This window comes from Actinia tenebrosa, unplaced genomic scaffold (genome assembly GCF_029948245.1).
Source record: "Actinia tenebrosa isolate PJP-AT-01 unplaced genomic scaffold, QUT_ActTen_1.0 PGA_scaffold13__45_contigs__length_12533684, whole genome shotgun sequence".
Lineage (NCBI taxonomy): Eukaryota > Metazoa > Cnidaria > Anthozoa > Actiniaria > Actiniidae > Actinia > Actinia tenebrosa.
The window spans coordinates 9,862,234-9,878,798 of NW_028292573.1; the positions used below are offsets into that span (position 1 = coordinate 9,862,234).

General features: G+C 37.9%; 3 protein-coding genes across 3 annotated transcripts; 2 read left to right on the forward strand and 1 right to left on the reverse strand.

Annotated features, from left to right (window-relative positions):
* Positions 1-5,151: 5,151 nt before the first annotated feature.
* LOC148911797 (uncharacterized) lies at positions 5,152-6,598 on the forward strand. The gene is made up of 2 exons (XM_089028826.1): positions 5,152-5,407; positions 5,745-6,598. Exons 1-2 carry the CDS (start codon positions 5,152-5,154, stop codon positions 6,209-6,211), a joined length of 723 nt encoding a protein of 240 aa, XP_088884952.1. The 3' UTR covers positions 6,212-6,598.
* Positions 6,198-14,495, reverse strand: LOC148911798 (uncharacterized). Its single transcript, XM_089028823.1, is given in 15 exon segments — positions 6,198-8,921; positions 9,152-9,238; positions 9,494-9,710; positions 9,797-9,889; positions 10,034-10,233; positions 10,490-10,574; positions 10,825-10,911; positions 10,913-10,977; positions 11,106-11,383; positions 11,556-11,629; positions 11,984-12,099; positions 12,346-12,449; positions 12,582-12,690; positions 13,100-13,337; positions 13,551-14,495. Coding segments are annotated over 15 exon segments (4,425 nt in total). The 3' UTR covers positions 6,198-7,194.
* Positions 14,496-15,253: 758 nt separating this feature from the next.
* Positions 15,254-16,197, forward strand: LOC148911799 (DNA endonuclease RBBP8-like). The gene is made up of 3 exons (XM_089028828.1): positions 15,254-15,361; positions 15,436-15,595; positions 16,043-16,197. Exons 1-3 carry the CDS (start codon positions 15,299-15,301, stop codon positions 16,195-16,197), a joined length of 378 nt encoding a protein of 125 aa, XP_088884954.1. The 5' UTR covers positions 15,254-15,298.
* Positions 16,198-16,565: the final 368 nt, after the last annotated feature.

A 16,565-nucleotide genomic window follows, 5' to 3' on the forward strand; every position in this document is an offset into this window, starting at 1 on the left:
ACATCCTCTCGCAGATACAAAACGAAATATAATGTCATATAAACAAGGGAAAAGAGACGTTTGAATGTACTGTATAATTACTATAACTTCTAACGAGAATACTCTCTTATAAATCTCGCTGATCTTTGATTTTATACATCGTGAGCCGAATCTCACTGATTCACACGCCACTAAAATAGACCCCCTCGGCTCTGACGTAATGTTGTCCCCTTTCAGACCACGTGTCATTCCCTAGAGTATCATTTCTTTGTTTAAGGTTTGCGCTCTGTTGCACATGAGAAGACACATGAATATGGACACAACTCAAACAAAGAATATTATTCTTAAGGGAATGACACGTGGTCTGAAATGGGACAACAATTAGTATATGTAATAGGACTCCATGCTGTCCAATAATTAAGAAATAATTGGACGAGAAAGATTCCGAGGACTTCCAAAATTGGATGAGGCCATAGGCGGAGTCCAATTTGGCAGTTAGAGGATTTTTTGGAGTACAATTATTTCTTGAATGGGGAGCATGAAATCCCATTACCTATTAATTATATAGCTGCCTAATTAATCCCATATCAACAAGGCCTGTCTAATTAAGAAATAATTGGATGAGGAAAATTCCGAGGACTGACAAAATTGGATGAGGCCGTGGGCCGAGTCCAATTTGGCAGTCAGAGGAATTTTTCAAGTCTAATTATTTCTTGATTGGGGAGCATGAAATCCCATTACCTATTAATTATATAGCTGCCTAATTAATCCCATATCAATAAGACTTGTCCAATTAAAAAATTAATAATTGGACAGTTACCTATATGGGATTATGAGAAGCTGTGTAATAATAATAATGATTATCATTATTATTATTAATATATATATTTTTTATAGTGTTATAGATATAATTTTTTTTCTTTTATTTTTTGTCATTTGTCACATTTTCTATTCGATTCAAGTAGCCAATTGTAAATTACCTATAAGTAGCGAGATTTACGATTGTATTTCGGGAAAAACTCAATAAAGTTTTCATTATTATTAGCATGATGAAGTCAGTACACAGGCGAAGACGTCCTAAGACTACATTCCGCAATTTTTGTACTCGTCAGTAGCAAGGTTTCGATATTTATTGCCGGATTTATTGTCGTTGGTAAGGAAGTTTGAATGATTCCGGCAAGTCTCTGCTTGTCGTCAGTTTTAATTTTCTCAAACAACATTACATACAAGTTCCATATTTTATTCCTGAGGCCTGCTGGAGCAACACCTAGCTTATTGCTTTTACTAGTTGTTCAGAACCAGAAAGTCGAACTCTCAATGACGATTTCTAATACCTTAACACTGAATTTAAACCGGCATCATGCCACACTAAGATCAAGTCATGCGATGGCCAACAGCTCTGCTGGCCTTCTGTACTTTGTCTTTGGCTTAGTTCTGCTAACTTTGCATAAAGGCCAACCAAATCTGTGTGGAACCAAAAGCTGTAAACCCTACTGAATTGGCTCTGCTGAGTGTCGTCGGGTTACTTGTAAGTTAATGTATAAACATACGTTGGCTGTAATGTAGAGATATTTTTGAAATGCACAATATACATTATTTGTACACAAAAGTTGCGGAGTAAAAGGATCAATTAGTAGTTAACAGTTAACTGATATTTCATTATTTTGGCCCATAATATTATGACCAGTGCTCGTAAAATTCATCACAGTTAACTGAAATTCGACCAAAAATTATTAGTTAACTGACAAATTGGGCTCCCCCATTGGCACCCTCTTAAATAGTTTGATGCCTCCAATAATGTGTCTAAATAAACCCGTTGCGAAGTACGTTCTTTTTTACGCAAAAAAATCTAAATCCATAGTGTTTCAGTTTTCAATGAAATGAACTAATTATTGGCAAAGATGAGAATTATTGGCAATATTTTTATAAAATTGAAATTAAAACAGAAACGATGACACTTTGTGAAAAGGTTAAGCGTGACGTTACATGGTGTTTGTTTTCTGCGTTTCTTAAATTTCTATCACTCCTAGATCTTTGTTTTATTTTTCTATGAAACCTCCATTATTAAGCCTGTATATAAGTCCCGTTAGAATTCATTTTAAAATGCCATCCAAAAAAAAAAAAAAAAAAAAAAAAAAAAAAAAAAAAAAAAAAAAAAAACAGTCAAAAGGTGAATTTCAATGTTGTAGCTTATATATGTAAATAAACTTATGAAAATCGTTTAAAATGCAATTTTAATGTAGCTTTTAGTGTTCTGGAGCATGGAACTCAAACCGACGAGGCAAGAACCAGCAGGGCAAGAAAGTAGAGACTCACCCCCGAGACAGGTATATATAACATTACCAACCCACCAACCCACCAACCCACCGACCCACCAACCCTACAACCCACCAACCCACCAACCCACCAACCCACCGACCCACCGACCCACCAACCCACCAACCCACCAACCCACCAACCCACCAACCCACCGACCCACCAACCCACCGACCCACCAACCCACCGACCCACCAACCCACCAACCTATCAACCCACCAACCTATCAACCCACCAACTCACCCACCAACCAACCAACCCACCAACCCACCAACCCACCAACCCACCAACCCTCCAACCCACCAACCCCCCAACCCACCAACTCACCCTCCAACCCACCGACCCACCGACCCACCGACCCTCCAACCCACCGACCCACCGACCCACCGACCCACCAACCCACCAACTCACCAACCCTACAACCCACCAACCTACCAACCCTCCAACTCACCCTCCAACCCTCCAACCCACCGACCCACCAACCCACCAACCCATTAAAAAAAGATTCATATTGCATCAAAATCATTCTTATAATTACATCTTTTTCCAGGTCCAGTGGAAACTCTTCCTGTTATCCATCATATCCTTATTGGCTGCTCTCATCATCCTAGTTTGGTCCTGCGTTAGATTGCAAAGTTCTTCCATTTCTTATCGAAACTGTACTTATAACTCCACAGTTCCACTTACCCTATCACTGGTTATCTGTTTGTCATCTCTTACGTTGGTGTTCAATATCTTATTAATACCAATCTTTTGTTCCTATGTTAAATGTTGAGTGATTTGAAGTTTTCAGCTATGCTAAAGGCTCGATTACACGGAGGCAATTTTCTCTGCAACTTGTCTAGCAACAGCGTTGCTAGAGTGTCTACATGGTGCAAAGGATACGCAATCGTTGCCAAAAGTAGAAACGAATTCTACTTTTCGCAACGATTGCTGCAACTTGTCTCGCAACATTTTCCAAATTGCACTGTAGCATGACGAGCTTTGCACAAGAGAAAAAAATATGCAAATGAGCTTAGGAGCGATTCAATCGCTCGTAAACTAAAGTTAATTGGAATATGAACCCCTAAAATCAACACAAACACCACGGGTGTTTGACAGCAAAAGCCGTATAATGTCATTTGACGCATCATCAATACACTAGTTATTTGCCCATTTGGAAAAGCTCATGTTTGGAATGCGTGATGATTTGATTCTGTTGCATTATTCACTCGATCATTTGATTGTTGTAAATTTTATCAAACAAACCAAAAATATACATCAGTAGATAATGAAATGTGTATCTAGAGAATATCAAATTAACTTATTTGACACAGAAACAAATTATCGGTATTAAAATAATGAGTAACTGCATTGAAGAAAAAAACATTTATAGCACGATTCAAGCCATTACCTACAACAGTGTAATAAAGTACAGAATGATTATATATCATGAATGGAAACAAGCAAACTATATCATAAAACTGGCCTTAACGTCTAATAATGATGGTCGCTTATTTGAATTGTCCGATAAGCACTCGTATACTAATTGCGGTACTTGAAGCTTACGACGTTCTGAAACAAAAGTCACCATTTTCCCAAAGGAGTACACATCACTGCTTACACTAGGCGGCGCTGAACCTTTCATTACCTCTGGAGCAATATAATGGTCTCTATAGTTCAGTCTAGGCGATCGTCGCCTCGCGAGACTAACTTCTACGCTGCATCCAAAATCAATTATGACCGGATTGTAACTTGTATCACTGAACTTTTCCAGCACAACATTATTTGATTTAAGGTCGTTGTGTATAATGCCCCGTTGATGTACATGCTGTAAGGCATCAGCAACCATACCAAAAATCTCGTACCAGGTTTTGATGTCCAGCGGAGGATTCGCCCTCGTAGCGTCATAAAGCGTAACATTGGTGTTTTGTTCTCCGTGGTATAAAAGGACAATCTTTATAGGCTTTTGTTTTATACACACGCCAAATAAAAAAGGAAGGCCCTTGTGATCTCCCAGGTTCTGTATCATATGAGCTTCGTGCCTTGCTGCTTTCTGTAACTCTGGCAGTTTCTTTTGACCATCATTATCTAAATACTCTTTCACTGCTACAACAAGGCCGCGATATTTTGCCAGAAAACAACGGCCATATGTGCCTTGACCAAGCGGTCTTGCCTCCTCAGTGATTGTAATGAGAGCAGGATCTAGTTCTTTTAGTTCGGCTTTTTGATTTGCTCGCTTGTTTTCATTTCGACTTTGGATTAGAGGAATAACTCTATCTGTCTGGCGTTCTTCGCGAACTCTTTGAAGCGCTGCATCGACCATTTGACGACCACGGAAATTCGAAGGTCGAGTAGAAATGGACTGTGCTCGTGAAACAGAATGTGCCTGAGTAGAGGCATTCACTTTTGTTATGCGAGCTTTTGCCTGCAATTCAGCTATTTCCGTGCTATATTCTTTTAAAAGCTTGTCTTTTTTTTCCTGCTTATTTGCAGCACGTTCTTTTGTTTTCTTCCTGGCCATCCATTGTTTTCGTTTTAGTCGCTTTATCTCCTTTAGTTTTTTAAGATGCCTCTCAGTCTTATCTTTGTCTTTCCTAACTTTCTTCATAGTTATACTTTCACAGTGTAAGCTAAGTTATCAGGGTGCGTTTTCACTAGGCCGACAATTAAAGGCAACTCCTTTCTAAAACACCGGAAATAACACCATTTTAGACTACCTAAACAGCTGGTTTGATTTGTTGGTCAAGTAAACACAATAGCCAATCATTATTAGCAGTATTTTGGATTCCTTAACATCCGATTTGGTTTAGTTTGCCTACTCTTGTATTGAGGCATCGTTTCGGTTGACATTTGTTAAAGTTTCTTTGTCAGAATATGCCTCCTTTCAACATTTCTTGTCAGACTTGTGGAAAACAATTCCGAACAACACATTCCTTAAAAAAACACTGGCTGCAGAAACACCCTCGCATTAATCGTCCAAAAGTTTTTTCAGTTACCGCCGACGCTCGTGAAGTTGACATTCCTCAGCCTGAACGAATGTCGAAACGATCTTTGATCTACAAGAACTATATGCTATGGTTAGACACTGTTGTTGAAAGAATTAACAACACGCTTCATCCAAAGGCCCCAGGTATATTTTTGATTGTTACTTACGATTATAACGTTGGACTGACTGAGTGTTTATCAATATATCAAACACGCGATCGCGTTCTTCCTTTAGTCGTATCGAAGGACGAACTTTTTCGATTGTTTGAAATTACTTATCAATTTCACGAATATTTCTTGGAGAAAATCAAAGAAAACTTTGCCCAAATTTAATTCAAATTAAGAACACATCGAAACCACTGTCAGAGTAGTGAATTTCTTTGTTTTTCCTCATTACATATTCATAGCAATGCTACAATTACCGCAATGCTTAATAATCTATCATATTTATAGTTAAATCGTATTTGATTTGCCTATTTTAGCCAAATGGAACAAAATAGAACTGCTCCACGTTCCGGTGGAGTATCTCAAGCAGTTGCTTGCAGATATTGGGGACATCGAGGTCAACGCGGTCAAGGAGGTTACACATTGGCGTCCACCAATTATGTGCTCCTCGGCAACTAAAATAACGTACAGGACCTACAATCTGGAGCGAGTAGAAGGTACTTTTAGTACGAAAAATGTACCGCTGAGAAAGAGTTGCAACTGGAGTGGGCACGAAGAGTTAGAAGACACAGAAATGCCCGAGATCCTCACAGCGGAAGACGCAATACAGGTTGCAATGACCCGGGGTAAGAGAAAACGCATGACGTGCAGCTCTGAACTAAAAATTGATCAAGACAAACCCACAAGGGAATATGACCTCATCTGGTGGTCGGACTTATATAAAACACAAGGATATGGAAAACTTTGCCTTAGATTTTATGTAGGAAAAGTTGTCTTCGAGTAAATTTCATTTAATTTTATCTATTCCATTTCTTCTGTAATAATACATAAATGGAAAAAGGAAACCTAGTAATAATGCTTACATGACTGACCCAAGTAGACACCAGGTGATACATCACACAGACATACAGGTGTGCAAGGCACCCAAGCACATCTGTTGCCTACAGGTCTCTAAAGCTTTGCTACTTTTATAGTTAGAGTAACAATAAAAAATAAAAATTTGGAAACCTAGTAATATTGCTTACATGATTGACCCAAGTAGACACCAGGTGATACAAGTCACACAGACATACAGGTGTACAAGGCACCCAAGCACATCTGTTGCCTACAGGTCTCTAAAGCTTTGCTACTTTTATAGTTAGAGTAACAATAAAAAATAAAAATTTGGAAACCTAGTAATATTGCTTACATGATTGACCCAAGTAGACACCAGGTGATACAAGTCACACAGACATACAGGTGTACAAGGCACCCAAGCACATCTGTTGCCTACAGGTCTCTAAAGCTTTGCTACTTTTATAGTTAGAGTAACATTAAAAAATAAATATTTGGAAACCTAGTAATATTGCTTACATGATTGACCCAAGTAGACACCAGGTGATACAAGTCACACAGACATACAGGTGTACAAGGCACCCAAGCACATCTGTTGCCTACAGGTCTCTAAAGCTTTGCTACTTTTATAGTTAGAGTAACATTAAAAAACAAATATTTGGAAACCTAGTAATATTGCTTACATGACTGACCCAAGTAGACACCAGGTGATACATCACACAGACATACAGGTGTACAAGGCACCCAAGCACATCTGTTGACTAAAGGTCTCTAAAGCTTTGCTACTTTTATAGTTAGAGTAACATTAAAAAACAAATATTTGGAAACCTAGTAATATTGCTTACATGACTGACCCAAGTAGACACCAGGTGATACATCACACAGACATACAGGTGTACAAGGCACCCAAGCACATCTGTTGACTACAGGTCTCTAAAGCTTTGCCCAGTCCAGAATCTGCACTAGAAGTCTTGCCCTGTGGTAGTCCATGTCAGTATACTGCCAGCTGATATTGTTTATGGTACTAGGACCCTTCAAAATGAAGTCTCTTGCAGCTAGAATTACTCCAATTCCACAGCTTCCAGTTCCTACAGATGAATGTGTGCTTTGAGTGGGCATACCAAACCGTGTGGGGTTGGAAACATTTGACCAGAACTTGGGCTTGAACCTCGATGCTGGGTACAGGTCATGGAGAATATCCAGTCCATTCTTTAATAGCTGTAGGTTATTTGGTGGAATTGGGATTTTCATGCCATCATCAAACATCAATTGCTGATTGGTCAGGTCAACATAGGTAAGACCCCAATGACTTCTGCCTGTGTAATGGACTGGTAATATTATTTGTGAGATTTTAGAAGGGTCGCGGCTGTTAATTATTCTCTTCAATTGATCTTTTTTAAAATCCTTGTTACTGGAAGTCATCCAACAGAAAAACTCAGAAGGCATATACAGGGTGTTTTCAGTGCCACACTGCAAGAACTTTCCAATGCAAATATCAATCAGGAAGTTGTCAACATATCGCTCCTCTACAAGATCACAGTAATTGAGGGGATCAATTGACTTCCCATTGTTTAGCAATATTGGCTTGAAAGAAACGGTGTGCCACATTGCCTTCTTAACCATTTCCGCCTCTTGTTTGTTCAGACTGCCTTTCAAAATCCACCTCTCTTCAGCAACCAATTTTTGTTTTGTCTCACAAATAAAACAAAATTTCTTTAAAACATCCAGCCCATCGAGGTCAAAGTTTCCAAAGCCAGGAAGCTGTATTCCCATTGGAATTTTTTTTCGTTTCACTCTTTCTCTATTAATGAGTGCCTCCGCATCACAGACGGTAGCTTCACAAGGGCGTATAGCTAGCAAATATGGATCCGCTACTGTGAATGTACCATACAGGACTTTCATTATACCAACAGCAAAAGAAGCCTTTGGGAGCCTGTCTGCCAAGGAAGCCATTTCCCATCTAGTCATTTGCACTGACATGCAGACTGACAATGGTGGACTGATGGGACGTGGTGTACACGAAGGTGTTGGAGAGGGTGTTAGAACTGGACTACTTGATGGGGTGGATGGTGGTGATACTGGTTGGCCAGGTGTTAGGACTGGACTACTTGATGGGGTGGATGGTGGTGATACTGGTTGGCCAGGTGTTAGGACTGGACTACTTGATGGGGTGGATGGTGGTGATATAGGTCTGCCAGGTGTTAGGACTGGACTACTTGATGGGGTGGATGGTGGTGATATAGGTCTGCCAGGTGCTGGAACTGGACTACTTGATGGGGTGGATGGTGGTGATATAGGTCTGCCAGGTGCTGGAACTGGACTACTTGATGGGGTGGATGGTGGTGATATAGGTCTGCCAGGTGCTGGAACTGGACTACTTGATGGGGTGGATGGTGGTGATATAGGTCTGCCAGGTGCTGGAACTGGACTACTTGATGGGGTGGATGGTGGTGATATAGGTCTGCCAGGTGCTGGAACTGGACTACTTGAAACCTGTGTGCCCTTTACCTTGTCGTATTCATATTCAAGGAAATCAGTTCCAAACATGTCTGTTAATAATCTATCCATGGATCTGATCCACTCCATCTTTTCTTGAGACCAAGTGATCTTCTGGTCTTTAAGACGCCACCCACATCCTCGAAAGTGAAAATTCTTTTTTCCTACAAAAAAAGAAAATGAATGAAAAAGAAAATGTGACAATACAATTTGAAAATATTCAAAGAATGGGAACCAGCTGCTGATGCCACTAACAATACATAATAGTGCAGTTGAACATGACATGTTCAATGTCTGAACTTTATCATGGTACACATATACAATGAACTATCTTAATTTACATATCGCAAGTCATAACAAAATTAATGTTTGAGAACAAGTACTTTTCACTAACCTGAATCAAGGCATTTTACTGCTTCGCGGAATGTATATCTCAGCTCCAGTAGATGGGTTGCATACCAATGGGTGAGTATTTGGTCCACTTAATGGTGAAAACATTAAAGTAGAATAAGATAAATGATAACAGAGCATATGTATGCAGTAAAACCATGAAACAAAATCAAAGTAGATACTGAAAAAATAAAGCATCTTTATTTATTGTATTTCATTTGTTGATTATTTGCTCTGGTTGTATTAAGTCATTAATAAGTACTATTTTGGGGATACCAACTTTGAGCTTGTTTCATGGTCTTAATGCACTTGCTTTATTAGATGGAAGAATGACAGTTCTACATACATGATTCTCCAGGGCCTGCCTGATCATGGTTTGTTGCTCTGGAATACAACTGGCGATGCAACTTGTGCGAGGCTTCGAATCCTTGCCCAGAATAATGATACATTGACCTAAAATGTCGGAGTAGCATTGCACTATGATCAATGGTCAAATGGCCATAATCACCTGTGCCAAGGGTTACACCAAACAATTTCTTAAGGAGAAATCCCCATTCCTTACACTGAAAAAAAAAAACATTAATCAATGAAAACAAAGCTACAGAATGCAAGTGGTGATTGATAACCACTATGCAGACAATTATCATACCTTGATATCATGAATATCTATGTGCTGATTGTCATCCTCATCAAAGACAGTTTCTCTCATGGTGAGTGCAATTTCTCTCCATTTGGAACAAACCTGAAAGAGAGAATGTAAACACTTAGTAATAAAACCAAATGACAGTCAATGCTCTCTTTTAATCCAGAGTACAAAATTTGCTTTTCTGGTAATTGAATTTAGAACACTGTGTAAACGACAGAATCTCAGTGAATGGATTAATACCTTAACAAAAAATTCTCTGTGTAGCTCTGCTACATATTGAGAAAAGCTTTCGAGAGATGAGTTATTCATAGTTTTCCTCTTTTTTTTTCGTGGCTCTTCAGCTGTAGCATTCTGTGCTGCAATTTCAGCAAATTTGGAAGCAACTTCTTTCTGTTTCTTTTCCCATTCGTCAAAGGAATTTTGCAAAAACTTCTCAAAAGCTAAAAAGAAGAAAATGACACTCAGCTATTGAAGCAACTGATAAACTGAAGTATTAAGAAAGGCAGTAACTATATAAAATATCAAACAAATCTCATTCCATTCCATGTAACAACTCGGAGCCCAGTTGTTAATCTTAGGTTAACTCTTAAAAATACATATAGAGTTAATCCTGCATTAACATTTATCAAGCCCTGAAACTTAGAAAGCAGTTTCATTTTGTGTAAATAATCTAAAAAAACCCTTTAATTTTCTAACCTGGACAGTCTTTGATGTTGACTTCTTCTTGGTGTGTACCAAAATCTCTCTCGAAGAACCCTCGCTCCAGAATATCACTGATGTACTGCATACAAGAAATTACAAAAAAATCACAAATGGTGTTAAATCCAAATATCCGATCTACCATGGTTCACAATATACATAATGTTGATAAAGTTAACAAATAATACTAAGTTTTGTTTAATGATGCAAAGCAACTTCAATAATATTTGTTTGATACAGGAAACCTTTCTACACCTGCAGTTTTTTCCCCTCCAAACTGTTACATTCCATTTCACCGCTTGGATGATGTGCTAATTATGAAGGCTTTTTACCTTTTTTCTTTCACCAAAAAATCTTATGTATTCCAAAAGCTCATCCTTGGCAGCTCCTTTGCTTGACATATAGTATTTTTTCATTTTTTTCCAAAGGAAGGGCAGCCATCACGATTGTGTCCATGTTTGTGAGAATTTGTCTTTCTGTGTTACCTTATAAAGTCCAAGATAGAAAGTCAAAAATGAAAAATATTAAGGTCGAAATTAGCCATTGTTTACATAACCACATATTATGTGGTTGACTTATTTCCCAGAGTAAACTAACAAAAAATCTCAATTACCAGAAAAAGAAGCCACGTTGATATTAGTTCTGTTTATAGCACATTCTTGCCCTGGTTTCTCCTTTACTGTGATGCGGGAGAAATTTCTTTGGTTGTCTGGCCCATAATACTTAAGGGTGTTATTCAGTTCTTCAAGGGAACCAATCCTGTACGCCAGATACCCCAAAGACTTAATTAGTTGTTCAGTATTGCGCATTTCACAATGCAATGAACACAAGTTAATCTGGCTCAGATCCTCCTCCAGAAGAAACGTAAGGTCATCTCTTATACCTTTTGACCTACAATGGAAGATATCACAAAAAATATTGCAATTATAATTAATATAAATACTTAAAGTTGTTAGGTTTGGATCAGCAGAATATATTTATTGCAAAATTTTGGCCCACTTGGATCATATTTGATTTAATAACTGTCTTTAATTTTAGAATGACACAGCAGAAAAAAAGTTACCTGCCAATATTGGCTTTTGATGCTAGACATCCAACACATGTTTCATCTAAGTTGGCACCATGCTGAGTACATGCCTGTTGAAATTTATTTCATAAAAGAACTGTGAAAAATTACTTTAATCTGTGATAAGTACTGTCATTCATAGTTGAAAAATATAAGACATTAGAGCATTTTTTTGCAATGCAACAAGCAAAAGTATAATCATATTCTAATGGGTTTGCATAATTATATGCTTTAAATTTGCTGCAAAGCATGCTTTTAAAATAGCAATATTATTTGGTAAAACCAACCAGCTTGACCTCAAATGTGTTGGTGCAAATTAGAAGTATGCACTTCACACTGGACCAGTAAATGAAAAAAGTCATCTTGCTTATGTTTCTTGTTTATATTTGTTTATGATAAATCAGTACAGAAAACTAGTTACTTACCCTTATTGCATCACAGAAAGCACAAAACTGGCAAGAGAGACCCTTTCCACCAAGAGCAAAGTTTTCATCTTCTGGCTTTGCCAATAAAATGAGCAGTGCTTTGTAGTCTATGGTAACTGCATGGAAAACATATATATATTAACATTGTAGGATATAAGTACTTTATAAATGATTGTCTAACCAGACTTGATGAGACATATGTTTCTTAGTAGAAATATGGAGTAGAAATAGTAAAGAAAACAAAAAAGAAAACGTTAATTGCATTTCTGAGATAAGATATGTATTATATAATAGAGATGATTTGTAATTCTTTTGAGACATGCATAATCATAGTTAATAACTCTAAAGAATTTGATCAGAACCTGTGAAATTCAAGTTGTATTTCTTTCCATCCACTAAAAGACCATGCCTTTTAATCTGGTTTTTCTGGACTTTCAAAACAGCAAGTAATTGTTTCAAGCTCTCCCTAAATTTCAAAAGAAGTAGGTTAATAGGAGTTTCTGTGTAATGAATGGTCATGGATGACAGTCATCCATCCCTCTCTATCTTTCTCCCCTTAATCCTTCCTTTAAAAATGTTGTATTCATGCAATTCATACCTTTTTTCTTCGCAGTTGCCAATTGCAATGGGATAAACAGAAAGGGCACTTTCAGATGACTTCTCTTTAAACCCTATTGGCACAACACCCACTGCAACCTGACTTTTCCCTGTGAGAAATATTTAGGAAAAATTCAAAATCAATAGAGACATAAAAATGTTATGTACATGGCCTGCTTTTTTAATTTAGGTTTTAACAAAAAATGTAAAATGGACAAAGTTGGTTTTGATCCACCCTCAAATTCTGGCATGTGGTCAATATTTTATAATTTCTAAATTATGATGTTATATCATAATATCAATGGGTTACAGGTGCTATCGATTTTGAACATGTTTATTGCTGGCAGTATAATTATGGCCAATGCAGTATTAGTACACATTGGTGTTGGACTCACATTGATACAGTGGCATCTTTCCTATCTTATCTGTTTCTGCAAGTCATGAAACACTATTGTTTTATGTGTTGTTGTTTTTCTTTTTTTCTTTTTTTTTTGCACTTTCAGTTTAAGGAATAATTACCTCCAAGAGGTCGGCCATCAATCTTTATGTTGAACTCGATTTCAGACTGATCAGATGAAGCATATAGTCTGTGTTCTCTTATAGCCCAGACAAGAGTAGTTGGGAGATCAACACAGCAAGCATCAAAACTGGTGTTCATTTTGTTGACATTCAGTGTCTGGCGGACCACCTTGAAGATCAGGGCCTTTATTGCCTTTACTTGATTTTTGGTGATTAGTATTGGTGTGTCTGAATTTCTCTATATAACAATAGAAGGACAATAATACGAAAACTTAGTATAAGACAAGAGTTTTTTTGACTGAAAGGAATGAAGGTGAAGAGAAAGAAAAAAAGGAAGAAAGGAAGAGAAAGGAAGAAAGAAATAAAGAAAATAAAGAAAGGAAGGAATGAACTAAGGAAGGAAAAATAAAAGGAAGAAAATTATAATATGCATAATAGAAAAAAAGCTTACTCCACTTCTTCCAAGATGTGTAACATTCAGCATGGTTTGCCAAGCAGAATCTGGTAGTCGAGTTTTCAGCTTGAAATACAAAAGTGCCCAGTCAGGTACCCTCATTTGGCACAAAATTTTATGCGAGACATCGTCTGAAAAAAATCCCCATATTCCATTTTTATTACTCTTTGATTCCAAGATGCGATTGAAAACCTCTGAAATTATATTCCTGACTTCATCCTTTTCCTTTTCTGCGCCAGTGACATAGAAATGTCCGAGAACAGACGAAATTGACTCTTTATGTTTAGCACAAATGTCTTTCAACGACGAAAATATATTCTCACATTTTAGTGCTACCATTTTTTTTCTAGTTGTGGAGCCAAGGGTATCATTTCTAGTAACTTCATCAGCACTGGAAGAAATGGCGGGAACTTGCATTTCTGGTGCTGATTTCTTGTAATGGGCAAGTTCTTCCTCTAACTTTGCTATCTGTGCACTTAGGTTGTTGAGCTTAACTGTGTATAAAGTGGTAGATATGTACGTCGTGTTTTCCCTCTGAGACGGCGTTTTATCGTTTTCCGACTCCAAATCAAGCATGTTTAAAGATCGGAAAGCAGATTTCAATAAATATGACCCTTCGAAGCCATTCGCCGGAAATTCGCGCTGGCGCAGAATGCCAACCAAAAGGCCAAAAGTAGAAGTAACGTATACATGACTTGGCTGCTTTTGGCAATTACTAACTTCCAAGGTACGTGTGTCGCCATTCCTACGAACATACAACTCCTTTCTTTGTATGTACTGGATTTCGGAAGGGAACCGAGTGAAAATGTAATTTTTCGCGTAATCTCGCGGTCTCACTCCACATACTTCTTTTTCCAGGAAGAACCATTGCTTATCTGGATCAAGAGAAGCACCATGCACTTGAATGGGCCGAAAAGCATCGGACAGAGAACACTCCGCCATCGCTTTTCGGCGGCAAATGCTGCGTTTGAACAGGTCATCTTACAAATAGAACTTGAATTTCCCGCCTCAGTCGTGTATTAACTTATATTTTCATTGAAAAATATTAACATTTCACACCAGCAAAAGTTGTACTTTGCTCAGCTTTGTTCATTCTTCGACTTACTTCTTGTTGTTATGGGTGCCGCTGACCAGAAAAAACACTGGCTTATAAACATAAGTTCATTGTTATGTCACATAAAAGTCAGTCAAAGATCGATTACAAACTAATGACTTAATAAGTTGACCAAAGATGAAGTCTAAGTAAATGAAACCGGTCTCCACCCAAAATTGGGACTGCAAATTGCAAACTAGTCTTTCATGGCACTCTCGTACAAATAATAAACAAAGCGTCAGTCAATAATCATAATGATCAGATAATTTACGCGTACATAGTTTAGCAGTATTGATGCATTTAATTCAAGATTGCACACGAAATTGGGTTTCCTTGCCGTTGTCTATAATAATGTTTCCCACGCAGCCCAGCTACCTCTCTGTTAACAAAAATAAACATAGCACGGTGCAATTAACACTTTTTATAATGTTGCATTGTTCCTGGGAGTGGTAAACTCCAAGATGATGAACAGATCCCTTCCGGGAGGCAAAATAAAGACTGCTTTCTTCTAATTGCATAATGCGATTAATAGGATACTGTCAATGCACAGTCTTTTCTGATTGGTTCGGCTATATTGGTGAACCTACCTACAAAGTACATAAACAAAGTCGCGCCACTTTATTTGTGCGGCGTTCTTCAAGATACATGCAGTATGCCTAAACGAGGTAGAGAAAGATGGCGGGATCCCGCATACACATGTAGGGATTGCGAAGCAGTAAGTATATATCTTGAATAATGATTTCAAATGAATCTTTCGCACCTGCTAAAACATAACTATCTACTTTCTAGTACTATGCGTCGTACAGTCAAGAGGAGAGGGAGAGGCGAGTACAGACCTCGTGCAGGCACAGATCAGAGCACAGGCCTGCACCCAGAACACCCCCAGGTTTCTGGAGCATCGACTTCCCCACATCTCCAGAAATCTTGGCATCGGGGATGATGATCGATGGTAAGTCCTTTCCGTATCAATTCTTCATGCCGCGCGTCGCAATCGTCGACGACTGGAATATGAATGTGCGAGAAATATACTCCTTTAGATCAATGTTTTTGTTATTTTGATCAGTACCTATCCATTACCAATGTACAGTACTAAATTTAAGCCTGTAATAGATTTGGAAAGATATTTATTCTACAATAGATTTTGATGTAGCGTCTTGAATTTTTTGGCGGGTTTTTAAGCCACGTGACCAGTTAGAGCATTTGTTCAAGGAGGCTGAAATCTTTGTGCTCGGACTTTGTGCGCGTATGAGATTCATAGAGCGGTTGCAATATTATCTTATTAATATAAAACTCTTGACTTTATATACTTTAGGGAACAAGAGGATAAGGTTTTTGATATTAAATGAATTTTGTTTCGCTAAATGAATAAACGACATCCATTATTTTCTTACTACAGCCACAAATGAACCGCTGCCGCCTCTTACAGAGGAGCAGAAAAGGAGGAGGAGAATGAAGAGGAAGAGAAGACTTGATTTCCTCGAAACAGAGAAGAAGGAGGAGGTGAAGGAGAAAGAGAAGAAAGAAGAGAAAGAAAAACAAGAAGATATATAAAAATTGATGTGAGTAAACCTCCAAATATAGGCCCGCATTATTGGCATTATGTATTTCTTGACGTGCTTATATTTGGAGGTTTACGGTATAGTAGAATCTTTTTGTCAAACTGATATTTTATATTTATAATTTCTGTACTTAGATTTAGGTAATTTCTGCGGCAAACGTTGTCATGATTAATTCACTGTAATAAAATACTAAAAAAGGAATCTTGGTTTTATATATTTAGTAGCAAGGGAAGTTTGTTTAAAATATCTGCGCGCGATTTATAAAAAACGAAATTCCTCTCAAGTTAGCCTGAGGCATAATAACTGCGAAATGAAAGAAAACCTGGCTACTTTACCGGTTCAGGGTTATGAAAGTGCTTA